The sequence below is a fragment of the Rhinoderma darwinii genome, chromosome 3, assembly GCF_050947455.1.
Source record: "Rhinoderma darwinii isolate aRhiDar2 chromosome 3, aRhiDar2.hap1, whole genome shotgun sequence".
Classification (NCBI taxonomy): Eukaryota; Metazoa; Chordata; class Amphibia; order Anura; family Rhinodermatidae; genus Rhinoderma; species Rhinoderma darwinii.
This window is the reverse complement of record NC_134689.1, coordinates 259,471,932-259,497,255: the sequence shown is the minus strand read 5'-3', so window position 1 is coordinate 259,497,255 and position 25,324 is coordinate 259,471,932. Positions and strand designations below refer to the sequence as shown.

Below are 25,324 nucleotides of genomic sequence, written 5' to 3'. Positions count from 1 at the left end.
AGAGAAGGGTTTTGCATTTTTAGCTTCCAGAATGCAGCAGCATGAGGGCATAACTAACTCATTGTAGGAATGCCCTCCTTTGTGTACTAAACCAAGACTCATAATTACAAAATATCCTACAATGTCGGCAACTTCCTATACTTAGTTAGCACCAACTAGTGCTCTAACGAATTAAATACTAAGAGAAAATGACCACATGTAGATTTTATTATTTGGGTGGAGATGCTATTTAACTGATGCAACAACGAGTACTAAATACTGCTAATTTGTATTGTAAGTCTCACACAACCTATTTTATTACGTTTTACAATAAGGATAGAAATACAGGCATGGACATTTATTGAGCAAAGCATTTATAATCAGGCAAATCTGCATGCAGTTGCGTTTATTTAGTGGGAAGGTAATGAACCTATTTTTTGTTGTGTACATTTTTAACTCCTGGAAAATTGCCGCTTTCTCCTTGAACATATAAAACACAATATTCTGAGGAGTCAGGTGTAAAATCATGCAGTTCTTCAGAGAATTTCTTCAACTGATCAATGGAAGTGTAACCTGCAGGAGTCCAAAATTAAAAGAAAGTATTTAAAAATGTAAAAAAAAAATAGGTGAAAAAAAATATATACTGTTCCTAAGGCCTCATGCACACGACCGTGCTCGTAATTACGTGCTCCCATTATAAAGCATAGCAGCACGGCCCGTAAAATAAAAAAATAGAACATGTTCTATTTTTTTAACGGCACGGGCACCTTCCCGTGGCTAACAGAAGTCTATGGGCCCGTTATTGCGGGTCGTAATTACGACCCGCAATAACGGGTGTTTTTACGGTCGTGTGCATGAGGCCTTATAGTGTGATTCCACTTTCAAATATAGGTAGGTGGCAAAACCTTCTATTTTGTTGTATTTTAGGATGTTTAAAAATATATTTCCATCCGTTGATATAAGGCCGGCTTTACACGAGCGTGTGCGTTTTGCTCACGCAAAAAACGTGGCGTTTTGCGTGCGCAAAAGGCACTTGACAGCTGCACGTGACAGCCCCGTATGATGCGCGGCTGCGTGCTTTTCGCGCAGCCGCCATCATTATGACACTCCATTTGGATGTTTGTAAACAGAAAAGCACGTGGTGCTTTTCTGTTTTCTTTCATCCTTTTCACAGCTGTTGCGCGAATCACGCTTGTCCCACGGAAGTGCTTCCGTGAGGCATGCGTGATTTTCACGCACCCATTGACTTCAATGGGTGCGTGATGCGTGACCAACGCACAAATATAAAACATGTCGTGAGTTTTTCGCAGCGGACTCACGCTGCGCAAAAATCACGGATTGTCTGCACTGCCCCATAGACTAACATAGGTCCGTACAACACGCGTGAAAATCACGTGCGTTGCACGGACGTATATCATGCTTGTGTAAACGAGCCCTAACTCATATAACTCATCAATAAACAGATCTAGACAGAAAACATGGAAATATTTTGCTTGCAGAATTAATTTAAAGGTTATGTACAACTTTGAAATCGTTGTTTTTTTTTTTAAATAAAAATGTCTATCAGTGTGTTTGGTGCATCTTTCTATTTACTTTTTGAGATACAGCTGCTTTGTATCCTGTATACAGAGTAGCTGTATCCAGCGCTGAAACCTGTAGCCGTCAGGTCAGCGGGAATGACGGCTTCAGTGTCAGCGGTCCCTGAGTGTTTCTGACAAGCAAGATTAAATTGTTATTGATCACATCTAAATTCATAACCCCTGGAAAATTGCTGCTTGCTACATAGCCTTTAACTTTTACTGTTTACATACACATTCTTCCCTCTTTGGAATCTCTTCCTCTGAGGTTCACGTAAAGAGGCTCTGTCACCACATTATAAGTGCCATATATCCTACATAAGGAGATTGGCGCTATAATGTAGGTGACGGCAGTGCTTTTTATTTAGAAAAACGATCTATTTTTACCACTTTATGAGCGATTTTTAGCTTTATGCTAATGTATTTGGGCGTGTTTTTACTTTAGACCAAGTGGGCGTTGTATAGAGGTGTGTATGACGCTGACCAATCAGTGACCAATCAGCGTCATGACTTCTCTCCATTCATTTACACTGCACTAGCGATATAGCTATATCGTTATGTGCAGATACATACACACACTATAACATTACTGCAGTGTCCTGATAATGAATATACATCACTACCAGCCAGAACGTCATGTGTATTCAGAATCCTGACACGTCTGAATCTTTTCTGTGAGATTTCCAACAAGGCAAACGTAATCTCACGAGATTTCATTTGCCTTGCTGGAAATCTCACAGAAAAGATTCAGACGTGTCAGGATTCTGAATATACATCACGTCCTGGCTGGAGGCAATGTATATTCATTATCAGGACACTGCAGTAATGTTATAGTGTGTGTATGTATCTGCACATAACGATATAGCTATATCGCTAGTGCAGTGTAAATGAATGGAGAGAAGTGTATGACGCTGATTGGTCAGCGTCATACACTCCTCTGTACAACGCCCACTTGGTCTAAAGTAAAAACACGCCCACTTGGGAATTAAGAAACTCATTAGCATAAAGTTAAAAATCACTCATAAAGTGGTAAAAATAGATTGTTTTTCTAAATAAAAAGCACTGCTGTCACCTACATTATAGCGTCGATCTCCTTATGTAGGAGATAGGGCACTTATAATGTGGTGACAGAGCCTCTTTAATGATAGGAATTGATGTTGGTCCTGATTTCCTATAGATCTTTCTTATTTTTTTGGTATTAAAACATCAAAATAGTGTCAAAGTTTCCCTATATACTGTGTATTATTAGTTGAGTTATTAGTATTTCCGTTAACACTGCACAAATACTCACTTTTGCAAAGGATCAAAAATCCATATCCTTGCAAAATGTCTTAAAGTGACTCTGATGCCTTGTGGCTTTTATTATATGATATATATTTTTTTTATTGCATCGATTAAAGGGGTTGTCTCATAAAGGGCTTGTCCCTTTAATATGTCACATTTTCCCCATATTCCTCACCTGTTTTAAGACCCATTGCTAAACACTCCTGCCCACAACCAGGAAATGGATATCCCATGCAGACACGATACCCATCGCAGCTGAGACCTTGCTACAATTTTACCCAGTACAATATGGGAATTATTAATTAAATAGGCCATGAATAAGAAAACATTGAGCGGTAATTTGAGAATCAATAGAAATGCACTGTCTGTTTTTAGGTGTAGAATTTGCAAAGTGAAGAGATTATTTTATGGATTAAAATTATTTTTAAGAGCCAAATAGTCTTAACTGAGCTTTTGTCCTAAAAAAGTATTTTTAACAAAAAATCCTATGATAATGTGGGCTGGCACATATATTTGCATAGCAGCTCATTAGTATGCTGCATAAATTATAAGCCAGAGATTAAAGGGTTATTACCAAAATCAACATTTATCACCTATTCCCAGGATAAGTGATAAGTATCTGATCGCTCGGGACCCCATTCTAGTTATAAGTGGGGTCACAGAGCTGGGGACTCCAGTGATCAGACGCTTATTACCTATCCTGTGGTTTATTCTGTTTACTCTAACTACAGCTAAGTTACTATGACCAAAATTCCCTCCTGTTCCCCTGTCAAGTGGGTCATGAATGTTAATGGCAGTATTGAGAGGGTGATAAGGGTCAATCAAGCATCTTTATAAAAGTCTATGGGCAGCTACTCTTTGGAACCAGCACTAGATACAGGGGACCTGAGCCATTAAAACGTTTTACAAATCTCTAAATCAAGACCATGACTTGACCAGAAAACATACTTAACTCCTTTGTCGCCCCACAGTACAATATACATCAGTCATTGTTTAGGTTTTCTTGAAGCTCCAGTCTTTTGACCATAAATTTATATTTAGGTTTTTTTTCGATAATAATATTGTGAGTTAATTATAGTTTGCGCTATAATCCACTTAACATTTTACATATTTTAGATAAACCAAAAACTGTTGGTAATAAAATCTAACAGTTTTACCTGAGAACATGTTATTTACTGGGTACTGGTGAAGGGTGTGGAGCAAAACATCCTCTGAGTGTTCACTGTCAGTCGTGTACCTTAACAGAAAACCATATGAGTATTACCACAAAGGGACATGTTTAAGAAATAATTTTGCACAGGACACCCTCACTTTCATATTTGTTTTATGTGTTTTTGGTAGTGCCCCCAAGCATCCTTGTTTTGTTTGTATTTAAGAATTATAATGCCACCACTGCTAAAGTGCATTTTGTCCCCTCAAGGTTGTAGTGGGCCTGAAGTTTCCACCTGAAAAAAAAAAAAATGTTTTCTGTGTTGGTAATCTGCAGAGATCACTTAACCAAGCGTTTGCCTGCTTATTAGGCCACATGCACATGGCCGTATTACAGCTCCATACAACCTCTGAGCTGTACACAGCCGTAATATGCCACCAATACAAGTGTTTGGGGTTTTACTGCACCTCCATATGCCTGCAATTGTATACTGCTACAGCAGATGCAATAGTCTCAACTAGAAACATTGCAAGCACCCGATGGAGCATGGTATGGCAGGACATGGGCAGCGTAAAGTTCTGTACTAAAGAGCCATAACGACTCTGTGTGCTGCCGCACAGGCTCCACGCACACAACAGAGGCCTTAGTGGGACTTATCCACAGTTGTAGCTACAAAGGCTTGGTAATGATGGAAATCCATTGCTAACTTATTTGGTACAGGAGTCTAATTATTCATTGTGGTATCATTTGGGGTTTTACCCCACAGATTTTCTTTTTCTCCTCAACAGCAAAAGCAATTGAAAAGCTTCAAATGTAAAGCCACTTCTTCTTAAAAAGGGCATCATTGTCAGCTACTGAAGATCCTATAAAGCACCTATATTTACATTAAAGACTACTGGAAAGGAATGATTTTTATACATAAAAGTTAAAATACTGACAACTTTTGTTATTCTAGATCCATTGTATCTCTTAAAGCGTACCTAACTTTTCACAAGACTTTTCAGAATAAACCTGTTAGGAAACATCCGTCACTTTAAGGTTGTCATGACTACTTGCCCAGCTTTTGGGTGGCCCTGGTTTGTGATGCAGAGCCAATATCATTTCTCTGTGTGCGTCCTATCAGGGCCAAGGGTGGCGTATTTGAATCTGTTCAGTTTTTCCTCAATGTTGCTTGTGATTTCTTGTGTTTGCATGTGTCTGATCAAGCTCCTGGTTACACCCTGTATCACCTTGACTGTTTGAGCTCTTTGAACTGGACCTCGGCTTCGTCTTTGGATTTTCCCTCTGCTCACTGATTTGAGCAGTCTGCTCTCGGCTGGTTTTGACCTCTGCAAGTCCTGGCATTCTTCTGTTTTGTGATTTGGACTTTTAGTATCTCCTGGTTGTGAACTCTGCTTGCTGATTAACCCTCTGAGTTGTCTGGTTCTCAGTTCCGGTATTGCCTGCATTGCATCTTCTGTCCAACACCGTATTCTGTAAAAGCAACCTGGGTTCTATGCAGCCAATCTACCTTGCAGTGTGCTCTGGTGAAGACCATAGAGTAGCCTTAGACTCTGCTGACCAGAGTGGTGATGGACTTGAGGTAGCTGATTTAGGCCCCATGCACACTGCCGTGCCTGTAATCACGGCCCACGATTGCGGGCACGGCCGGTCGCTGACGACTGCCCCCATTTTCAGGCCGTGCTCCCATACAAAGTACGAACGGACATGTTCCATAATTTTCGGAACATTTCTAATGCACGGACACCCATCCGTAGCGATACGGAAAGGTGTCCGCCGCCAATAGAACAAAATGGGTCCGTAATTACGGACAATTTTTACGGTCGTGTGCATGGGGCCTAAGCTGCATGCTTGATCCAGACAGTCTCAAGCTGCCTTTGGGGAATTGTTTGTGTAGCAATTCCATAAACTTGCATTCTGGGAATGGCTGAAGTAGTGATTCCTTGACAAAAGCGTCACATGTGTGTGTACATCAGGAATAACACTATTTCTGGCCATTGTATGAATTGTATTCTGCAATTGTAATGGCAGGAAGGAGGTGAAGGGAACAAGTGAGCCCTAATCTACCCACCGCCCTGTCCCTGCCTACTTGCAACGACCCGCCCTAGGCGACGGGGTACAACTTGGCGGCGGACCCTACGCTGTCTAAGTGCAAGGGAGTACAAACAGGGAACACGCAAGGGAATACAGTAGCCCACGGAACGCCGCGAGGAAACGGAGCGGTGAATGAGCCAGTCAGGATCAGGAAGTAGTGGAGTATACAAACGGGAGCACGGAGCAGAAGCAAGCCAGGGGCAGAGCAACGCAGGATAAACGGAACAGAAGCACGGCAGAAGCAGGCTGGAGCAAGGCAGCAGTGGGGCCAGGAATCCAAGAAGAATAACAAGCAAGGAGGAAGAGAAAACGGCAGGTATAAATGGACAGGGGGCGGAGCTAACTCTGACTGACCAGGCCGCGATAGGCTCTCCCACTCCTGAGCCTGCCACCCTGATTGGTGGGAGCAGGTGTCAGTCTCAGAGGTCTGGCCTCAGGTGTCGACTGATTAATCCTGGGAGTATACCCAGACGTAGTGCCTGGCAGATCCTTTACAGCAATATTTAACAGTTTTCTCCTTTGAAGGCTCTCTGTTGAATTCTCAGTTATCTCTGAGCCATTTGGTGGAGCCTGAATAACTGGAAGGAAAAAAAAGGTACACAACGGAGCACACATAGGACATTATCTCATGTTGGATGTTTTGAAACTGATTCAGTCAAGGTAATGCTCACCTGGTGATGTCGTACCAGGAGCACGACATCCCTGTGGGTAAGGTCTTTGGGTTGTAGAAGTCCAGGGAACTGCAAGCCTCAGGTTTTTCAGGATACAAGTGTTTGTCCGGTTTCAGTCAACAGTGTTATTGTGATGATGCGCCTCTTGTCAGGTGGACATATCGAAAAGTAACCCTTAAACTGGCATTGTTCCCTTTTGGCAAATCATTCCACTAGATTCTAGTGTTTGCATATCCAATATAAACGCTAGATAGTTCAATGAAGATAGTTCTTTAATAATAATTATTCAGATACAGGCGACGTGTTTCTGAGCTGTTCCAGCTCCTTTCTCAGGCAGTATCACAGGGGTCAAGAAGTATGGGGAAGATACAAACTGTCATGTCCATGGCCGCGGGCCATCAGGCTCAATCAGCTCCTAACGGCCGCAGCCATGGGTCTGCGAGCGCTGGCCCCAGTCTCCTCCTCAGGAGACGCCAGCGCTCACTTCCGCTTACCTCGGCCGGGTCCCGTAGGGTGCGTACACACGCTCGTGCCCGCTCTTAAACGGTCAGCGTGCACACCTGAGTTAATGTCAAAATTAGCCCATGAGTACCCTGGACTATAAGAATGGCTCAGCCCCTTCCTCCCATGCCTGAGCGATGTTGTCATACCCAAAGTTTGTCTAAGCAAATTGTCTCCTAGTGTTTCCCGGTTCCCAGTGTTCCCTGTTCCTGTACCTGTATCCCGTGCTATCCTGGTCTAGTGCCGTGTTGAGCTGAAGTCGTGCTGTGCTGTATACCATGCCTGTCCTGCTACACCCCGCCTGACGTCTGCCTGCTACCTAGTCCCAGCCGAGCCTGTCTAGCTACTGTCTGAGCTGCCACAGGTACACTATATGAACTATAGACTGTGACCTGCGTCCTGTTGGTCAGCTGCCATACCGTCAAGGCGGTACGGCCCAGTGGGTCCATGTACCCAACGTGACAGTACGCTCAGGCCATGGACCCCGCTGCTCGATCCAAGACCAAGATGACGTCACAAGAGATGCGGACGGATATGCTAGACCTCCAGTCTCGACAGGACCAACTCATGCAGGCCTTGAACATTATCGCAAGTCGGCAGGAGGTGCAAGCTGCCGTTCCTTCTACTATGCCTCCTGGCAGTGTTGATCCTCTGACTACACCTCCTGGCAGAGTTGATCCCTGATTTTCTTTGCTATTTCCTGAACGCTATGATGGAGACGCAGGGACCTGTCGTGGATTTTTGAACCAGTGTCAGATCCACTTCAGCCTGTGTGCAAGGGCATTTTCGTCTGATGGCGCAAGGGTCGCTTTCATCATCCCTCTCCTCACTGGCAGGGCCCTTGCATAGGCGAATCCTATCTGGGAGAGACAAGGACCAGAGACCCATGCTTGAGAAACGTCCTGTTGAACTAAAACGTTGTATGGGTAATTAAAGGCTGTTATATTTTTGGAAGTGCTGCCTCCTTGTCCATTCTTGTTTGAAGGACCAGAGACCCGTGACTTCCAGGGGTTCCTCTGGACATTTCGCACAGTGTTTGAGGAGCCTGGACGAGTACGCCATCCACTTATGCACCCTGGCGGGAGAACTGTTGTGGAACAATGAGGCCCTGGTGGCTACATTCTAGCAGGGACTGTCTCCTAAGATAAAGGACGAGCTTGCCGCTCGAGATCTACCAAATACCCTGAATGACCTCATGCTTCTGGCTACCCGGATTGATATAAGGATCCGAGAATGGCTCCAAGAAGCTCGTCGGGAGGGAGGTCTCCCTAGTCTGGTTCCTACTTTGCAGCAACCCCTGCTGTCCTCAGATGCCGACCCTCCTAAGGAGTCTGTGAGGATGGACCAGTTTAAGCTATCTACCCAGGAGAGACAATGTAGACGCACCTCAGGACTCTGTCTATATTGCGGCCTCGGAGGCCATCTTGTGCGTCTGTGTCCCCAAAAGCCCCAAAGCCTAGGGTTGGTAGGAGAGACAGCCTGTGACCATAATGTCCGGCGAGAAAACGCATCGGTTCTCTGCGTATCTGGACTCTGGTTCTGCGGCTAATTTCATTCATAGAGACCTGGTGGATCTTCTCCAATTACCCACTACCCAGTTGTAGCTGTGACCAAGCCGCTGAGGCTCCAAGTAGGAGCTCTCCACTCCAAGCTCCTCTCATTCTTTGTCTTGTCCAAGGCCTTTAACCCCATGCTGCTGGGCCTGCCTTGGCTCCGAATACATGCCCCAGTCCTGGACTGGAACTCTGGAGAGGTTCTCCAGTGGGGGCCCGAGTGTCACAACCGTTGCCTGGCACAGATTCGTTCGGCTCAGCCTCCTCTGCCTCGGTCATTGGCAGGATTGCCGGGTGATTATGCTGCATTTTCGGACGACTTCAGCAAGAGAGAAGTGGAGACGCTGCCCCTACACTGGGCATATGACCATCCTATCGAGTAGATTCCTGGTGAATCCCTTCTCCGTGGTAGGGTATATCCTCTCTCCTTGCCAGATACGCTGTCCATGTCCGCCTATGTTAAGGAGAACTTGGAGAGGGGCTTCATACGGAAGTCTTCCTCCCTGGCAGGAGCCGTGTTTTTCTCCGTCAAGAAAAAGGATGGTTCCCTGCGTTCTTGTATCGACTACCGGGGTCTCAACCAGATCACGGTGAAAAATAAGCATCCATTGCCATTGATCTCAGAACTGTTTGATCGTATACGTGGTGGCAAGATTTTTTCCAAACTTGACCTGCATGGGGCTTACAACCTAATCCGGATTCGCCGGCGTGATGAATGGAAGACTGCATTTAACACCCATGACGGACACTATGAATATCTAGTAATGCCCTTCGGCCTGTGTAATGCTCCCGCGGTCTTCCAGGAGTTCGTTAATGACATCTTCCGTGACCTCCTCTATGTTTGTGTTGTGGTCTATCTTGATGACATCTTGATTTTTTCTCCAGATCCTATGACTCCAGATCCTATGACATGTCCGTCAAGTTTTACTGCGGTTAAGGGAGAATCGCCTGTATGCCAAGTTGGAGAAGTTTGTGTTTGAGAGAGATGCGCTACCCTTCCTGGGCTACATCGTCTCGAATCGAGGTCTCAAGATGGATCCTGAAAAGGTAAAGTCCGTCCTGGAATGGCCACGCCCTCAAGGCTTGAGGGCCATACAGCGCTTTCTAGGATTCGCCATGTTTACAGATAGTTCATTCCAAACTTCTACTCACTGATGTCTCCTATCTCTAACCTCACCAAGAAGGGCATGGATGCCAAGGTGTGGACTCCTGAGGCAGAGTCTGCATTCAATAGCCTGAAGAGTGCCTTCACGTCAGCCTCTATCCTCCATCATCCAGATGTTTCTCGACAGATCTGGTTTGAGCTGGATGCCTCCTCTGTTGGTGCTGGTGCACCCCTGTTCCAGAGAGGTTCCAAGGGCAAGTCAATGGTATGAGGATATTTCTCTAAGATCTTCTCTATCGGGAGTTACTGGCCCTCAAATGGCTTACCCTGGCCCTGGAGGAGTGGAGACATCTACTAGACATCCTGATTTTTACGGACCACAAGAATCCCACCTATCTCCAGACGGCTCAACGGCTGAACCCACGTCAGGCCAGGTGGTCGCTGTTCTTTACCAGGTTCCAGTTTGAGCTCCATTATCTCCCGGCCGACGAGAATGTGAGGGCCGATGCCTTGTCCAGGTCATTCGAGACAGAGGACACCATGGAGATTTCACAGAATATTCTTGATCTGTCTTGCATTGTCTCTGTCAACCCCTTGTAAGTTAGGGACATCCCTCCGGGGAAGACCTTTGTGCGCCTGGCTGACAGAGGAAGAATCTTCCGCTGGGGACACTGCTTTAGACTGGCAGGTCACGCGGGTACCCGTAAGACCTGAGACCTGATTGCCTGTCATTTCTGGTGGCCCACACTGCCCAAAGACATCATGGACTTTGTTTCTTCCTGCTCAGTGTGTGCAGCTAGCAAGGTCGCTCACTCCAGACCTGCTGGTCTGCTCCAGCCATTGCCTGTGCCCAATGCTCCCTGGCAGCATATAGCTATGGACTTTATTACTGATTTGCCTCTCCCTGCCGGATACAGTGCTGTCTGGGTGGTGGTGGACCGATTTTCAAAAATTGGCCCACCTTGTTCCACTGACCGGCCTTCCTTCTGCTCCTCAACTGGCAAACCTTTTCATCCAACACATCTTCCACCTGCACGGCTTGCCGCAACATATTGTGTCTGATCGGTGGGTCCAGTTCACCTCTAGGTTTCTGGAGAGCCCTCTGTAGACTCCTCAACGTGAGATTGGACTTTTCCTCTGCCTACCATCCTCAGTCCAATGGTCAAGTCGAGAGGATCAATCAGATCTTGGAGAACTACCTACGCCACTTAATCTCCAAGCAGCATGATGACTGGGTGCAGCTTCTTCCGTGGGCTGAGTTCTCATATAACCATCACACTAGCGAGTCCACAAAAACCACACCATTCTTCATTGTCTACGGCCAACACCTACGAATTCCTTTCTCGGTGCCCATTATGTATGAGGTACCAGCAGCTAATTCCGCTTTTAGAGACTTCCGGCAGATCTGGCAGCAGACTCGATCCTCCATCCTGCTGGCAGTTGACCGCATGAAACGGAAGGCAGACACGAGGAGAAGAGAACCTCCTCAATTTCTCCCTGGCACGAGGGTCTGGCTGTCCTCCAGGAATATAAGACTGAGGGTGTCATCATACAAATTTGCTCCCAGGTTCCTCGGACCCTTCGAGATCCTACAGCAGATCAACCCTGTCGCCTACAAGTTTCGGCTGCCTCCTACCCTCAAGATCCCCAACTCCTTCCATGTCTCTGTCCTGAAGCCGGTAGTTCTGAACCGCTATACCAAGACTCCTAGCCCTGCGATTGCTTCCAGTAGCCCTTCAGACACCATCGAGGTTAAGGAGATCTTGGACACCAAGAGAGTAAGAGGGAAAACCTTTTATGTGGTGGATTGGAGGGCGTTTGGTCCTGAATAGAGGTCCTCGGAGCCAGAGGAGAACCTCAATGCTCCTACCGCTCTGAAGAAGTTTCTCTCTCGCTCTGGTCCCAAGAGGAGGGGGCCTAAGAGGGGGGATACTGTCATGTACATGGCCACGGGCCATCAGGCTCACTCACCACCTGAAGGCCACAGCCATGGGTCTGCGAGCGCTGGCCCCAGTCTCCTCCTTAGGATATGCCAGCGCTCACTTCCGCTTACTTTGGCCGGGTCCCGTAGGGTGTGCGCACGCTCGTGCCCGCTCAAATGAACATCTTGAGGAAAATTGCTGCTGATCTCCAACCTATATTTCACAAAGAAAATGAACTGAAGGAAAACCTAAGGCATCTCCTGGTCAGAAATGCCCTCTCATCACCATCAGAGACTGGCACTATAACGGCTCTTACCGGTTTGTTCGTAGATCCTCTGTGTTGTCTGGGAGATGGTGCTTGGAACCCAGGGGAACGCGTGGCACAGTGAGTTAGAGGCGGTCGGATGGTAAGGCAGAAGTCAGGACAGGCAGCAGATGTTGTAACGGGTATGGATAGCAGTAGGTAAAGGCAGGCGGCGGGCGTCGTAACGGGTATGGATAGCAATAGGTCAAGGCAGGCGGCAGGCAAGGATAGTCAAGTTCAGGCAGAGGTCAACAACGGGAAATCCAGACAAGGCAGAAGGCAAGGAAACAGAGAACCAGGGTACAGGGAAACTCACTGGGAACTTGGTTGAACAAGCATGGATTAGAGGGAGGAGGATCCTTAAAGGAACAGTGTCATCATAAATTATTTTTTTATATGTTAAAGATGTTAGTGCTGTATTAAAAACTTTTATATTTATTTGTGTGTTTGTGTTTTACTTTTTCTTATTTTTACACTTTTTCTTCCCTATGGGGGCTGCCATTTTTTGTTCCATTTCTGTGTGTGTCGATTAACGACACATACAGATATGGAATACGGCAGCCACAGTCCCATAGGGACTGCGAACGGCTCCCGTCCCATTGACTGCAGTGTACGGCGTCTGTGTGGGAACTGCGCATGCGCCGCTCCCACACAGTCCTATTCGAAATTGGCGCCGTCCGGCGCTATTTTCCTGTGGACCGGAAGTCGCGGCTGGACAGTAATATTACTACTTCCGGTCGCGGCTTCCGGATTTCTGCACTTGCACCAGCGGCAGCAAACGGAGCGGACGGGCCGGAGGGAGCCGCGGCGGCAGGAGCAGGTAAGAGATTTCAATGTATGTTCGTGTTTGTGTGTGTTTACTACTGTATGTAAACCTACTACACTGTGAGTTAGCTCAAAAAATGGCGACACACAGTGTAGGAGGTTACACCGTTCAAACCCCTCGTTTATCCCGGCACTAGCCAGGATAAAGGAGGGGGGGATGCTGAGAGCTCACTAGAGCGAGGGCTTTTAACCCAATGTTGCAATGCTGCAATTTTGGGAACAGCTCCATCTAGTGACCAAAAATGGGTAGTATTATAAATGAGAAATAATTTATAATATTTCCTGGACTCGTGCAAAAAAATAAAAAAAATTTGAACAATGTTTAACCACCCACACACTAAATGTTTAATTTTTTAAAAAAAAACATGTTTTTCTGGCAACACATTGCCTTTAAATAGGAAGTCTTTTGAATAAAGGCGCGCTGGCTCTTTAAGAAAGGACGAGTTAGCGCGCGCGCCCTCTAGAGACGGCAGCGACACATCGAGGATGACGGCCGCGGAGGGAGGTAAGGGATGCTCTTACCTGATGCCGCCCAGGGCCATCAGAGCGTCCGGATCTGGTAAGTGGAGCTCGGGATGAGCATGAGGTAATGGAGGACGCAGGAACCGGAGCAGAGGCCGTGGGGAAAACGGGAAAAGGCGCGGCAGCCGTTACAGTACCCCCCCTTTACGCCCCTCTTTTTTGGCTTGCTTGGGAACCTTCGTTCAAACTCCTTGATGAGAGCTGTGGCGTTGACATTCTCCACGGGCTCCCATGATCTCTCCTCAGGACCATAATCTTTCCAGTCCACTATGTACCATAATCTCCCCTGTGTACGTTTGACATCCAGAATCTCTTTAATCTGAAATTTGGCTTCACCCGCAGGAGCAGGATGGACAGGAATTTTTTTTGAAAATTGAGTATAGTGGGTTTCAGCAGAGAGATGTGGAAGGAATTAGAGATTTTCAGAGACTGAGGAAGGCGAAGTCTGAAAGTTACTGGATTGATTTGTTTTGTTATCTCATAAGGACCCAGAAACCGAGGAGCTAGCTTGTAACAAGGGGTCTTCAGATGTATGTACCGGGTGGACAGCCAGACTTTATCCCCAGGAAGGAGCTGCGGCGGTATCCTGTGTCTTTTATCTGCGTCTCTCTTAAACCTGGCTGCGGCTTTGTGGATGGAGGTCTTGGCCTTCTGCCATATCCGTACAAGGTCACGGCGGACCGTGTTAGCAGCTGGAACCTCAGAAGGCACAGAGACTGGTAGGGGAATTCCTGGGTGCTGGCCATACGCCAAGAAGAAAGGAAAGGAGCGGGTAGATTCCCCCGTATGGTTGTTGTAGGCAAATTCGGCCTATGGAAGTAGACTTGCCCAGTCGTCTTGTCGTGGAGACACGAAATTCCTGAGGAAACTTTCAAGTATTTGGTTTATCTGCTCTACTTGACCATTGGATTGAGGATGGTAAGCGGAAGAGAAGTATAGTTTGACCTCCAGCAGTTTGCACAAGGCTCTCCAGGATGTAAACTGTACTCCTCTGTCAGAAACAATATGCTTAGGAAGACCATGAAGGCGAAAGATGTGCTTGATAAACAGAGTTGCCAGTCGGGAAGATGACGGAAGGCCTGAGAGGGGTACAAAATGCGCCATCTTGGAAAAGCGATCCACTACAATCCAGATCACTGTACACCCAGCAGAACTAGGCAGATCGGTGATGAAGTCCATGGCAAAGTGCGACCAGGGAGAGTCAGGCACGGGTAGAGGATGCAAAAGAGCAGCAGGTCTTAAATGGGAGACTTTATTCTGAGAGCAGGTGGAACATGCTGAAACAAAGTCTTTAGTGTCTTGGGACATGGAAGGCCACCAGTACTGACGAGCAATCAAATTGAGAGTCTTTTTTTTTTTTTAAAACATCATTTTTATTAACATTTTTCAAATTTTGTACAAACATTTTGTTAGGGATCTGCCAGGTACTTCATCTAGGTATACTCCTGGGATTAATCAATCCACACCTGAGGCCAGACCTGTTCGACTGACACCATCTCCCACCAACCAGGGTGGCAGGCTCAGGAGTGGGAGAGCCTATCGCGGCCTGGTCTGTCGGAGTTAGCTCCGCCCCCTGCCCTTTATTACCTGCCCTGTTCTCTCCCTCAGTGCTTGTAATTCTTTTGGATTCCTGGCCCCACTGCTGCTTGCTCCAGCCTGCTTCTGCCGTGCTTCTGCCTTGCTGCAGTTCTGCTTGACCTGCTTTGCTTTGCCCCTGGCTTGCTTCTGTCTCCGTGCCCGCTCGGGTGTACTCACTTCGTCCTGGTCCTGACTGTTCGTTCGCCGCTCCGTTTCCTCGTGGCGTTCCGTGGCTACTGCCCCTTCCCTTGCGTGTTCCCTGTTTGTCTTCCATGTCCCCTCGACAACGTAGGGAGTTTCGCAGAATGAATGGTCTCTGCTTCTACTGTGGGGACGACAAGCATCTACTGAACACCTGTCCCAGGCGCAAGAATAAGAAGCCGGAAAACTTCCGCGCCTAAGTGATCATCGGGGAGGTCACTTGGGCGCACAGGTATTTCCCGTTAATGTGAAACGCAATAAAATTTTGCTTCCCTTTCAGGTCTCGTTTGCTGGCCGGTCTGCCACGGGCAGTGCTTTCGTGGATTCTGGCTCATCTGCTAATATCATGTCTGTAGAATTTGCTATGTCTCTAAAGATGCCTTGTATTGATTTACCTTATCCTATCCCTGTAGTAGGAATCGACTCAACCCCCCTTGCTAATGGTTATTTTACTCAGCATACTCCTGTTTTTGAACTCCTGGTTGGCTCCATGCATTTGGAGCAGTGCTCTGTACTGGTGATGCAGGGATTATCGTCTGATCTGGTTTTAGGCCTTCCCTGGTTGCAGTTGCATAATCCCACGTTTGATTGGAATACTGGGGATCTCACCAAATGGGGTAATGAATGTCTTATGTTATGTCTTTCTGTTAACTCTATTTCTCCCCGGGAGGAGGTAAACACGCTTCCTGAGTTTGTTCAGGACTTCGCCGATGTGTTTTCTAAGGAGGCCTCCGAGGTGTTGCCCCCCCATAGAGATTACGATTGCGCTATCGATTTGGTGCCTGGTGCCAAGCTTCCTAAGGGTAGGATATTTAATCTTTCATGTCCTGAACGTGAAGCGATGAGGGTGTATATCCAAGAATGCCTGGCCAAGGGTTTCATTCGCCCCTCGACTTCTCCTGTAGGTGCTGGCTTCTTCTTCGTGGGGAAGAAGGATGGTGGTCTTAGGCCGTGTATTGATTATCGTAACCTGAATAAGGTCACCGTAAGGAACCAGTACCCACTTCCTTTGATTCCGGATCTTTTTAATCAGGTTCAGGGAGCCCAATGGTTTTCTAAGTTCGATCTACGGGGGGCATATAACCTTATCCGCATCAAAGAGGGGGATGAGTGGAAAACTGCGTTCAACACACCCGAGGGTCATTTCGAATACCTGGTCATGCCCTTTGGGTTGTGTAATGCCCCTGCTGTCTTCCAGAATTTTATTAATGAAATCCTGAGAGAGTACCTGGGTAATTTTCTTGTTGTGTACCTTGATGACATACTGGTGTTTTCCAAGGACTGGTCCTCCCACGTGGAGCATGTCAGGAAGGTGCTCCAGGTCCTTCGGGAGAATAATCTGTTTGCTAAGACTGAAAAAATGTGTCTTTGGGGTACAGGAGATACCATTTTTAGGGCAAATCCTCACTCCTCATGAATTCCGCATGGACCCTGCCAAGGTTCAAGCTGTGGCGGAATGGGTCCAACCTGCCTCCCTTAAGGCGTTACAGTGTTTTTTAGGGTTCGCCAACTATTACAGGAGATTTATTGCCAACTTCTCGGTCGTCGCTAAGCCTCTTACGGACCTTACCCGCAAGGGTGCTGATGTCCTCCATTGGCCCCCTGAGGCCGTCCAGGCCTTTGAGACTCTCAAGAAGTGCTTTATCTCGGCCCCCGTGCTGATTCAGCCCAACCAAGAGGAGCCATTTATTGTGGAGGTTGACGCTTCCGAGGTGGGAGTGGGGGCCGTCTTGTCCCAGGGTACCAGCTCCCTCACCCATCTCCGCCCCTGTGCTTACTTCTCTAGGAAGTTTTCGCCCATGGAGAGTATCTATGATATTGGCAACCGCGAACTTCTAGCCATTAAATGGGCTTTTGAGGAGTGGCGGCACTTCCTGGAGGGGGCCAGACACCAGGTAACGGTCCTTCGGGATCACAAGAATCTGGTTTTCCTAGAATCGGCCCGGAGGCTTAATCCTAGACAAGCTCGGTGGGCACTATTCTTTACCAGATTTAATTTCTTGGTTACCTATAGTGCTGGGTCCAAGAATATTAAGGCTGATGCTCTGTCACGTAGTTTCATGGCCAATCCTCCTTCCGAGAAGGTTCCTGCTTGTATTTTACCCCCTGGTATAATCGTCTCTGCCACGGATTCTGATTTAGCTTCTGATATCGCGGCTGATCAGGGTGCAGATCCCGGGAACGTCCCTGGGGACAAACTGTTTGTTCCCCTGCAATACCGGCTGAGGGTACTCAGGGAAAACCATGACTCCGCTCTATCTGGTCATCCTGGCATCTTGGGCACCAAACACCTCATTACCAGAAACTATTGGTGGCCTGGGTTGCCTAAAGATGTTAGGGCTTACGTCGCCGCTTGTGAGGTTTGCGCTAGGTCCAAAACCCCTAGGTCCCGACCTGCGGGCCTACTACGTTCCTTGCCCATTCCCCAGAGACCTTGGACCCATATCTCCATGGATTTTATCACCGATTTGCCTCCATCTCAGGGCAAGTCGGTGGTGTGGGTGGTAGTCGACCGCTTCAGCAAGATGTGCCACTTTGTGCCCCTTAAGAAGCTACCTAACGCCAAGACGTTAGCTTCTTTGTTTGTGAAACACATCCTGCGTCTCCATGGGGCCCCAGTCAATATCGTTTCTGACAGAGGGGTACAATTTGTTTCCTTATTTTGGAGAGCTTTTTGTAAAAAGTTGGAGATTGATCTGTCCTTCTCCTCCGCCTTCCATCCCGAAACTAATGGCCAAACGGAAAGGACCAACCAATCCCTGGAACAATATTTAAGGTGTTTCATCTCTGACTGTCAATTCGATTGGGTCTCATTCCTTCCCCTTGCTGAATTTTCCCTGAATAACCGGGTCAGTAACTCGTCAGGGGTCTCCCCGTTTTTCTGTAATTTCGGGTTTAACCCAAGGTTCTCCTCCGTCTCCCCTGGTTGTTCCAATAATCCAGAGGTAGAGGAAGTTCATCGGGAACTGTGCACGGTCTGGGCCCAGGTTCAGAAGAACCTAGAGGCGTCCCAGAGCGCACAAAAGATTCAGGCGGATAGTAGACGTTCTGCTAACCCCCGGTTTGTCGTCGGGGATTTGGTCTGGTTGTCGTCCAGGAACTTGCGCCTTAAGGTCCCGTCCAGGAAGTTTGCTCCCCGATTTATTGGACCTTATAAGATCATTGAAGTCCTCAACCCTGTATCCTTCCGTCTGGAGCTCCCCCCATCCTTTCGCATACATGACGTCTTCCATGCCTCCCTCCTTAAACGCTGCTCCCCGTCCTGGTCCCCCTCGAGGATACCTCCTGTTCCCGTTCTCACCCCTGAGGGGGTGGAATTCGAGGTGGCCAAGATTATGGACAGTAGGATGGTCCAGGGCTCCCTCCAGTACCTGGTCCATTGGAGAGGATACGGGCCGGAGGAGAGGACTTGGGTACCTGCCCGTGATGTTCACGCTGGGGTATTGATCAGGAGGTTCCACCTTCTCTTCCCCACTAAACCGGGTCCCCTTAGTAAGGGTCCGGTGGCCCCTCATAAAAGGGGGAGTACTGTTAGGGATCTGCCAGGTACTTCATCTAGGTATACTCCTGGGATTAATCAATCCACACCTGAGGCCAGACCTGTTCGACTGACACCATCTCCCACCAACCAGGGTGGCAGGCTCAGGAGTGGGAGAGCCTATCGCGGCCTGGTCTGTCGGAGTTAGCTCCGCCCCCTGCCCTTTATTACCTGCCCTGTTCTCTCCCTCAGTGCTTGTAATTCTTTTGGATTCCTGGCCCCACTGCTGCTTGCTCCAGCCTGCTTCTGCCGTGCTTCTGCCTTGCTGCAGTTCTGCTTGACCTGCTTTGCTTTGCCCCTGGCTTGCTTCTGTCTCCGTGCCCGCTCGGGTGTACTCACTTCGTCCTGGTCCTGACTGTTCGTTCGCCGCTCCGTTTCCTCGTGGCGTTCCGTGGCTACTGCCCCTTCCCTTGCGTGTTCCCTGTTTGTCTTCCTGTGCACTTAGACAGCGTAGGGACCGCCGCCCAGTTGTACCTCGTCGCCTAGGGCGGGTCGTTGCAAGTAGGCAGGGACAGGGCGGTGGGTAGATTAGGGCTCACTTTCCCTTCACCTCCTTCCTGCCATTACACATTTCACAAAAAATTTGCAACATCAATGAACAGCTCGCAACTGCGAGTATAACAGAAACAGAATAAATACAAACATGTATGGCATATCGACTTGCATTTGTTAAGCAATTAACATGACTTCCCCTATTCCCGATCACGACTTAGGTCATTAAAGAGTAGCTCCTCCCCCTTTATCCCCTATCTACTACTAGACTAAAGTTGTAAGCCTCCTAAAGTGCCAGCCAGAAGCTGCGTATGATACCACGCTGTGTGTCTAAACGGCGCAACAATTTCCACCACCTCAGTCGCTGTGCATTGCGTTTCTATAAATAGCTGCCATTTAGCAAACAACTTTTTGGCTCCCGTTTCTTTCCTTCTTTCTACCTCCACTCGTTCAAGGGCTAACAATTGTTTCAAACGAGACACGATCATATCAATGTCCGGTGTATCAGCTTCCAGCCATTTACATAGAAGGCATCTCAGTGCCACTAACAAAATTGTGTGCACCATGGGGGGAAGAGATTTCGTTCCTCCAGCAACCTCTACCTCTGGCGGTCGTGCCTGATGGAACAGCAGCGTTTGGGGCGTCATTGGAAGGTTTGCTTTCCAATGATCTGAAATATAGTTGCGTATCATTACCCAGTACCGATTAGTATGAGCACAACCCCATACTCCGTGCCACAAATTCGTCAGGGGGGTATTGCATTTGGGACAGCTCGTGATGCGATCGGGGAAGGACTGTGAAGGCAGAATATTGAAGCCATATATAGCCGCATGCATTAATTTGAAATAGGTTTCCCTCCAGCTCTCGTTAATGACCACCTTCCGTACCGTCTCCCAACCCCCCAATATGGTCTCTCCTATCTCCGGATCATGCGTCCACCGTTCCCAGACTTTGAACATTACCCGTTGTTATGGGCGGAGGAAATACTCCCCGAGTGCTCTATACAACCGCGCGATAGTCGCCTGAAGAGCCACTGGGCCAATGACCTCATCTAACATATGAGTGGTGGCCTCCTTATTTAAATCTCTGAGCCTAGGGGTACAGAATGACCGCACCTGGAGAACTTGTAGGAAATTAGCGCTGTCCTCTAAGGGATTGAGTTTAGCCCTGATTTCCGATCCGGTTAACCATCTCCTTTCCTCTGTATGCATAAGGTCCCCTGCATTACTAATACCTGCATTCCCCCAAGAGGCAAATCTGTCTCTACTGTCTACTCCCGGTAAAAATTCCGGGTGTCCACACAACGGCATGTGCTTGGATAGTAGATAAGGCAAGTCAAAAATTTTATGAACCACTTTCCAGGCTAAGACTGTATCTCTCCGAACAATGGAGGTTTTGAGACGGCACGGAAGAGAGGCCACCCGACAATGCAACAAGGCCTTTAAGTTCCAGGGTGAGGCATACTCCCCCTCTAGATCTAAGTTGGAATAATGGTTCGTTTCATGAAGCCAGTCCACTACATGTCGAAAGAGGCACACCACATTATATCCCCTAATATTAGGAAATTTCAGCCCCCCCTCATGCTTGTCCCTCATGAGCTTAGTGAGTGCAATGCGAGGCCTCTTTCCCGCCCATATGGATTTTGTAAATGCCGAATTCAGCTTAGAGACGTCCCCATGTTTCAGTTAGAGCGGGAGTGTTTGAAAGGGATATAGCAATCTGGGGAAACTGACCATCTTAATTAGGTGGCACCTCCCCAGAAGGGATATCGGTAACTGACTCCATCTGGTGAGTTCCGCCTGCATTTTTTTAAACAGTGGTGGATAATTCAAGCCATACAAGGTTTCAGGTGCCTTCCCTATCTTAATTCCCAGATAAGTGATGCATTGTTTCACCGGGGATATCCCACATCCCAAAGATTGCCAAAAAGTCCCAGGTAATGGTTTGCCCAACTCCAGCAGTTCACTTTTAGATACATTGACTTTGTATCCCGAGCATTGCCCAAAGTCCTGCAAAAAGCGAAAGACTGGCAATAAGTGTTCTTGAGGATTCGACAGAAACAAAATAACATCATCAGCGAACAAGGCTAGCTTGACCACCAAAGACCCCACCTGGATACCTCTGAACACTGCCGACTCTTCCAGAAATCTAGCCATTGGTTCAAGTGCTAGATTAAATAAAAGTGGCGACAAGGGACATCCCTGCCGGGTCCCTTTATAATATTGGAAGGGAGCCGACAGAAACCCTGAAGATTAGACACACGCTTGGGGATTAGTATAGACCCCCTTCAGAAAGATCCGAAAGGCTCCCTGGACATTCATCTTGTCTAACACCATCCCCAGCCATTCCCACTGTATGTTATCAAACGCTTTCTCTGCATCTAGCGCTAAGAGTGTCGGCCGGGTACCTGGCCGCGGATCGTGTCGGACTGTTTCTAGTACTGTTAACACCTTACGCAGGTTAGTCACTGCTGCCCTGCCCTTTACAAAACCCACTTGGGATCTTCCCACCAATGTCGGTAAATACACGGCCAAACGATTGGCTAAGATTTTTGTAAGTAGTTTCTGGTCTTGGTCTATCAATGATATTGGTCGGTAGGACCCCGGGTCCAGAGGGTCCTTTTCCTTTTTGGGCAGCACCTTTATATGTGCAATTTTGGCCTCCATTGGTAGCGTACCGGTCTGTAATAAAATATTATAATATTCCACCAAGATGGGGCTAATCTCTTCTCTGAGGGACTTAAAAAACTCACCCGTGAACCCATCCGGCCCAGTGGCCTTCCCATTAGATAAGGTCCTAATGGTATCCACTATCTCTTCCACCGTGATTTCTGCGCTCAGCAGCTCGTTCTGCTCCTGCGTGAGGCCAGGCAGCTTTACCTTCTCCAAAAATTCCTTTCCTTTTTGGGTGTCGACAGGCGTGTCTGAGTACAGGGCCTGATAATATGTACGCAGTATAGTGTTTATGGTTTTTGGATCCACTGTGGGAAGTCCTTTGGCGTCTTTAAGGGTTAAAATGTGTGACGGTGTATACCTCCCCTTCGCCAATCTTGCTAGTAATTTGCCCGCTTTATTACCGAAACGCATAAGGTCAGCATCAAATTGAGACCGATAAATGCTTTCTCTTTTGTCTAGCCATTGATCATACTGTCGCTTGGCTTACCTCCAAGCCTCTCCCAGAGACGCTGATGGAGATTGTAAAAATGCGCACCTTAAACGGTCGCTCGCCGTCTTATACCCTTCGGTGGTTTTACGTTTAAAATTGGTCATAAATTGTATGATTTTCCCGCGAATTACCGCTTTAGCTGTACGCCAGTATAACGACGGGTCCGTACGGTGTGGTGCATTATCCCCGTCAAATTCCGTCCACCAGCCCTTTAGCTTCTGTACAAAGCCCTCATCCGCCACCAGAAAGGAGGGGAACCGCCAAATAAAATCCAGTCCCTTAGCTACCGCGTCTGCCAAAGTAATTGTGATTGGGGAGTGGTCAGAGATGACCATATCTTCTATTGCCGCGTCACGTAGCCGGCGGGAGAAAGCGTCGTTCACCAGTAAGTAATCGATGCGCGACAACGACTGATGTACATGAGAAAAGTGTGTGTACTCCCTCGCATCGGGGTGCAAACTCCTCCAAGCATCTGTGAGGGCCGTGTGTCTCAAAAAATCTGGCAGGATCCTATCCCTCTGTCTCTGCAAAATGAGCCCTACACTTCTATCCTCCCTAGCGGACCTTGCGGTATTAAGGTCTCCCCCTAGCACCAGCAGCTTAGTGCGATCCTGCTGGAGTTGGGTTTCCAATTTACCAAAGAATTCTGCGTTTGCCGCATTAGGCCCATAAACATTATGGATGCTAATAGTTTCCCGTGCATGCTCCATCACTAGATGTATCCAACGACCCTCATCATCACATTCCTGGGACACCACCGTAAAAGCCAAATTTTTGTGCACCAATATTATCACTCCCGCTTTACCGTCTCTTGCGGCCGAGCCAAAAACTTGGCCCACCCAAAGCTTTTGTAGATATTTAAATTCAGATTCGGTAAGGTGGGTTTCCTGTAACAGGGCTACATCTGGACGTAATCTCTTCATATGTCGTAAGAGTTTGGTCCGTTTCTGTGGGGATCTAAGCCCCTTAACATTCCATGAAACTATTTTCATGTTATTGGGCTATGTCTAAGGTGAGATAAGGTGTCCAAAAATCGTGACCGAGTCGGGGTGTCAGAGCCATCTTTCCCTAAGTGCCATGCATGAACATTTAAAACTCGGCCAAAACCCGGCCTAGAAAACAAAGCTAAACTCCAACTCAAAGCCTTCAGACTTTGTTCAGAAAACCTTGAAAAAACGCCTGTGACAAGGGCAGTCATCTTCCTAGTACACATTGACGTCAGAGACTTCACTTTTTTCTGTTGTGCACCAACACCTCCCTCCCTCCCACCCCCTCCCAGACCTGCGTAGCAGAAATTTCCAACCGACCGAGCCTTACCCGCCCAACATCTCATCCTTGACCAGCAAACTCTAGCAGCCGATACCCGGTCCGATAGCAACGGGTCAACCCCCAGTTTCCGCTCCATTCACCATGTAGCATTTAGACCTGATCACTGTTCCACTTCAAGGTTTCCCCCAGCAACCATCCAGGAGCCCCTACCTAGACTTCCCCTCGTATTTGACTGCAATGGTCCTAGCCAAACTCATTAGAGAGACCAGCCTCGTAAAATTCCCGCTCGAAGAGCCCCGCCCACTAACGAGCATGGACTGCATAACCTTGAAACCAGCTCGAGCTCAAACTCAAGCCCCTAGCAGTGCAACTACGTCATTATATCCTTAATATTATAACGGCATTATAATATTAGGGCAGTATATCAGAATGCATACAGTTTGGCATGAAAACATTTGGCAACAGACTGAAATATTGTAGTGATAAAAGACTAACGTGTGCAACCATCAAGCCATATCATTCTCTGCTAATATCTGTAATAACTGTAAACTTATCTGCTTAAGATCGGAGCCTGCAATTGCTCTACAGCGTCCTCAGGACCCTCGCATAACGTATGAGGGTATCACAAAAAAACATTAGTCCTCAATCTTCAATCCGAGGACGCGGACCTGGTATGATCACGTGGACGTCTTTGCGGCTTCGGAGACGCACCTCTGTTCCTGGCTCTTCCTCCGCGTTCTCTGCCAGGTGTGGGCAATAAAGCTCCAGCCCAAGTCCGCTCCATATCCAAACGACTCCCTCCGACTTCTCTTGACTTGTGGCGCGGGCTGTGGTCTGGAGTGCGTCGCACCTCGTGCCGGGGGCAGCTTCCACATAGCTCTGTCAGAGCCTCCTCCGCATCCTTCGCTGTGGCGAACATCTTGATCCGCCTGTTTGCCTGGAACGCTCGTAAGATAGCTGGATACTGCAGGTTAAAGCGCACCTTCACTTGAAACAGCTCCGTACAGATCTTGCTGAAGGTTCGCCTACGTTTCGCGACCTCCGTAGAATAATCCTCAAAAAGTAGCACTTTCATGCCCATTATCTCCAAGGGTCGGGATCTGCTTCGATATGCCTTCATCATTGCCACCTTGTCATTATAATCCAACAGCTTAAAGATGACTTGTCTGGGGCGAAGTGAACTGCTGCTGTTGTCTGCTGGTGGTAGATTTCTTGGGTCCGGTCCCACCCTGTGTGCCCTCTCCACCCGGCATGGACGTGGGAGACCCAATGCTGCCGGCAGCGATCTCTCGCATATACGCTGCAACTCAGAAGGGACCACCGTTTCCTTCAGGCCCACTACTCGCAGGTTACTCCTCCTGGATCGGTTTTCCAGGTCCTCCACCTTTTCCCCCAACTGCGTAGTACTGGATAGCACCGTTTTAAGCTTGGACTACAGGCGCTCATTCTCATCCACCAGCAGCGATACACGTTGCTCCAATTCGTTAGTCCTGGAGGTTACTTGTGCCAGGTCTGCATGCATGCAGTTGAGCGACTCTTGCACCGTTTTTTCCAGCGCTTTCTGCAGGTCGGGGGCTATGCGTTTAGCCACTAC

General features: G+C 47.9%; 1 protein-coding gene across 2 annotated transcripts in view; it reads right to left on the bottom strand.

The window, feature by feature from the left end:
- Window positions 1-278: 278 nt before the first annotated feature.
- The window catches only part of TERB2 (telomere repeat binding bouquet formation protein 2), a 92,022-nt gene continuing 66,976 nt past the window's right edge, over window positions 279-25,324 (bottom strand). For both annotated transcript variants that reach the window (XM_075855161.1, XM_075855162.1), the window contains exons 6-7: window positions 3,998-4,077; window positions 279-552 (exon numbers count right to left, since the gene is read on the bottom strand). In XM_075855161.1, the coding sequence (XP_075711276.1) occupies window positions 410-552; window positions 3,998-4,077 (223 nt within the window). In that variant the 3' untranslated portion in view covers window positions 279-409. The remainder of the gene's footprint in view (window positions 553-3,997; window positions 4,078-25,324) is intronic.